A 1,554-nucleotide genomic window follows, 5' to 3' on the forward strand; every position below is an offset into this window, starting at 1 on the left:
TAACCAAAATAATTTTACAATTGTAATTCCAGTATCCTACATACATATAAACTTCATTGCAGAAGAATTTAAGAGAAAGGAAAAAAGAAAAAAAAGAAAAAAAGAAATTGAAATAAATAGTTGATAGCAACTTTCACACCCCAACTTGAGAAATTGCAGTGTCTTGAGGAGGGAAAACCACATTTTCATACAGCAGCCCAGCCAGTGCGCCACCAATCAAGGGTCCCACCCAGTAAACCGCCTGGTTCTTGAAGGAGCCTCCAACTAGGGCTGACCCGAATGAGGATGCCGGGTTCATAGACCCTCCCGTGAATGGCCCGGCCGCCAGCACATTGGCTCCCTCTATTAGCCCGATGGCAAGGGGTCCGATGGATCCCAGTGGGCCTCGCCTCGGGTCACCTGCAGCGTAGACCGTGTACACAAGTGCAAATGTCAGGACGCCCTCTAATACGGATGCTCCGAACCCGGTCATTTCCTCCGCTATTGCATGGGTCGGAACGTGCTGCACAATCATAACTAGGAGTCAGAACGAAGACAATAGAGAGAAGGTTGATTTAGTAATTAACCTGACCAACAGTGGTGACTCTCAGGAACAGGCAAGCCATGGTGGCACCCAACATCTGTGAAATCCAGTACAACATGGCAGTGGGGATGCTGACGTGGCCTCCCACCGCCAATCCGAACGTGACAGCCGGATTCACATGTCCTCCCGAGATCCCTGCAGCAATATACACTGCCGACGACAATGCAAACGCATTTGCCAGTGCAACCACAAGCAGACTAGATGGATCAGACGTGGCATCCGGCATCAGTTTCCCTGTCATTTTGTCAAAATTAAAACTTGAAAACATACATAGACTGATATTCTATCTGAAAAGCACACAGAAAATGAGTTAATTCCATGGAGTTACTGGAAGACATAGCGGATCCGACAGCGGCAAAGACGAAGATGAAAGTGGAGATGAACTCGGCCAAGTAGGATCTGAGGGCGTTGCGGGTAAAGGATTCTTCCAAGCGGACTGACAGCGAGTTGGGAGCCATTTTAGTAAGCATGAAAACTGAAGGTGATAAGGAGCGAGAGAGCCTGTTGATCAGAAGAATGAGAAGAAGAAGTCAAGTGAGGTCTTTCTCTTTGCCTTTGAAAGTCGAAACCAACCCTTTGCTCCACAACTCCTTATTCAATATAGATATAACTGTATAGGGAATGCACCGTTTGATGGAGGCTTGAATTTCAAATTCCAACTGCCACACCACGTGGCGCCTTTTCATTCCTGGTTTCTCAGTTTTTACAGTTTCTGCCGTTGTCATGATTTTTAAATTGCCCACATATCCCTCAAAATAAACTAATTATTTATTAATTCATCCTTTCAGTTTATACAGTACGTATAAATTTGTTGATTAGATCAAATATTTCAATGAGAATTTTTAAATCCTAGATTAAATGAATAAATATTAGTGCAATGACTATAAAAAGAAATCATAATCTAGAAAAACCTAGTTCAACCTCCTAATAAATTAAACGACATCATTTTCATGATTTTCAGTAATGTCTCC

The 1,554-nt window shown here is 43.3% G+C and overlaps 1 protein-coding gene across 1 annotated transcript; it reads right to left on the reverse strand.

Moving 5' to 3' along the window:
* LOC117909585 (probable aquaporin TIP5-1) lies at positions 1 to 1,143 on the reverse strand. The gene is made up of 3 exons (XM_034823645.1): positions 912 to 1,143; positions 567 to 817; positions 1 to 502 (listed from the first exon to the last, which is right to left on the reverse strand). Exons 1-3 carry the CDS (start codon positions 1,051 to 1,053, stop codon positions 134 to 136), a joined length of 762 nt encoding a protein of 253 aa, XP_034679536.1. The 5' UTR covers positions 1,054 to 1,143; the 3' UTR covers positions 1 to 133.
* Positions 1,144 to 1,554: the final 411 nt, after the last annotated feature.

Source organism: Vitis riparia, chromosome 19 (genome assembly GCF_004353265.1).
Source record: "Vitis riparia cultivar Riparia Gloire de Montpellier isolate 1030 chromosome 19, EGFV_Vit.rip_1.0, whole genome shotgun sequence".
Taxonomy (NCBI): Eukaryota; Viridiplantae; Streptophyta; class Magnoliopsida; order Vitales; family Vitaceae; genus Vitis; species Vitis riparia.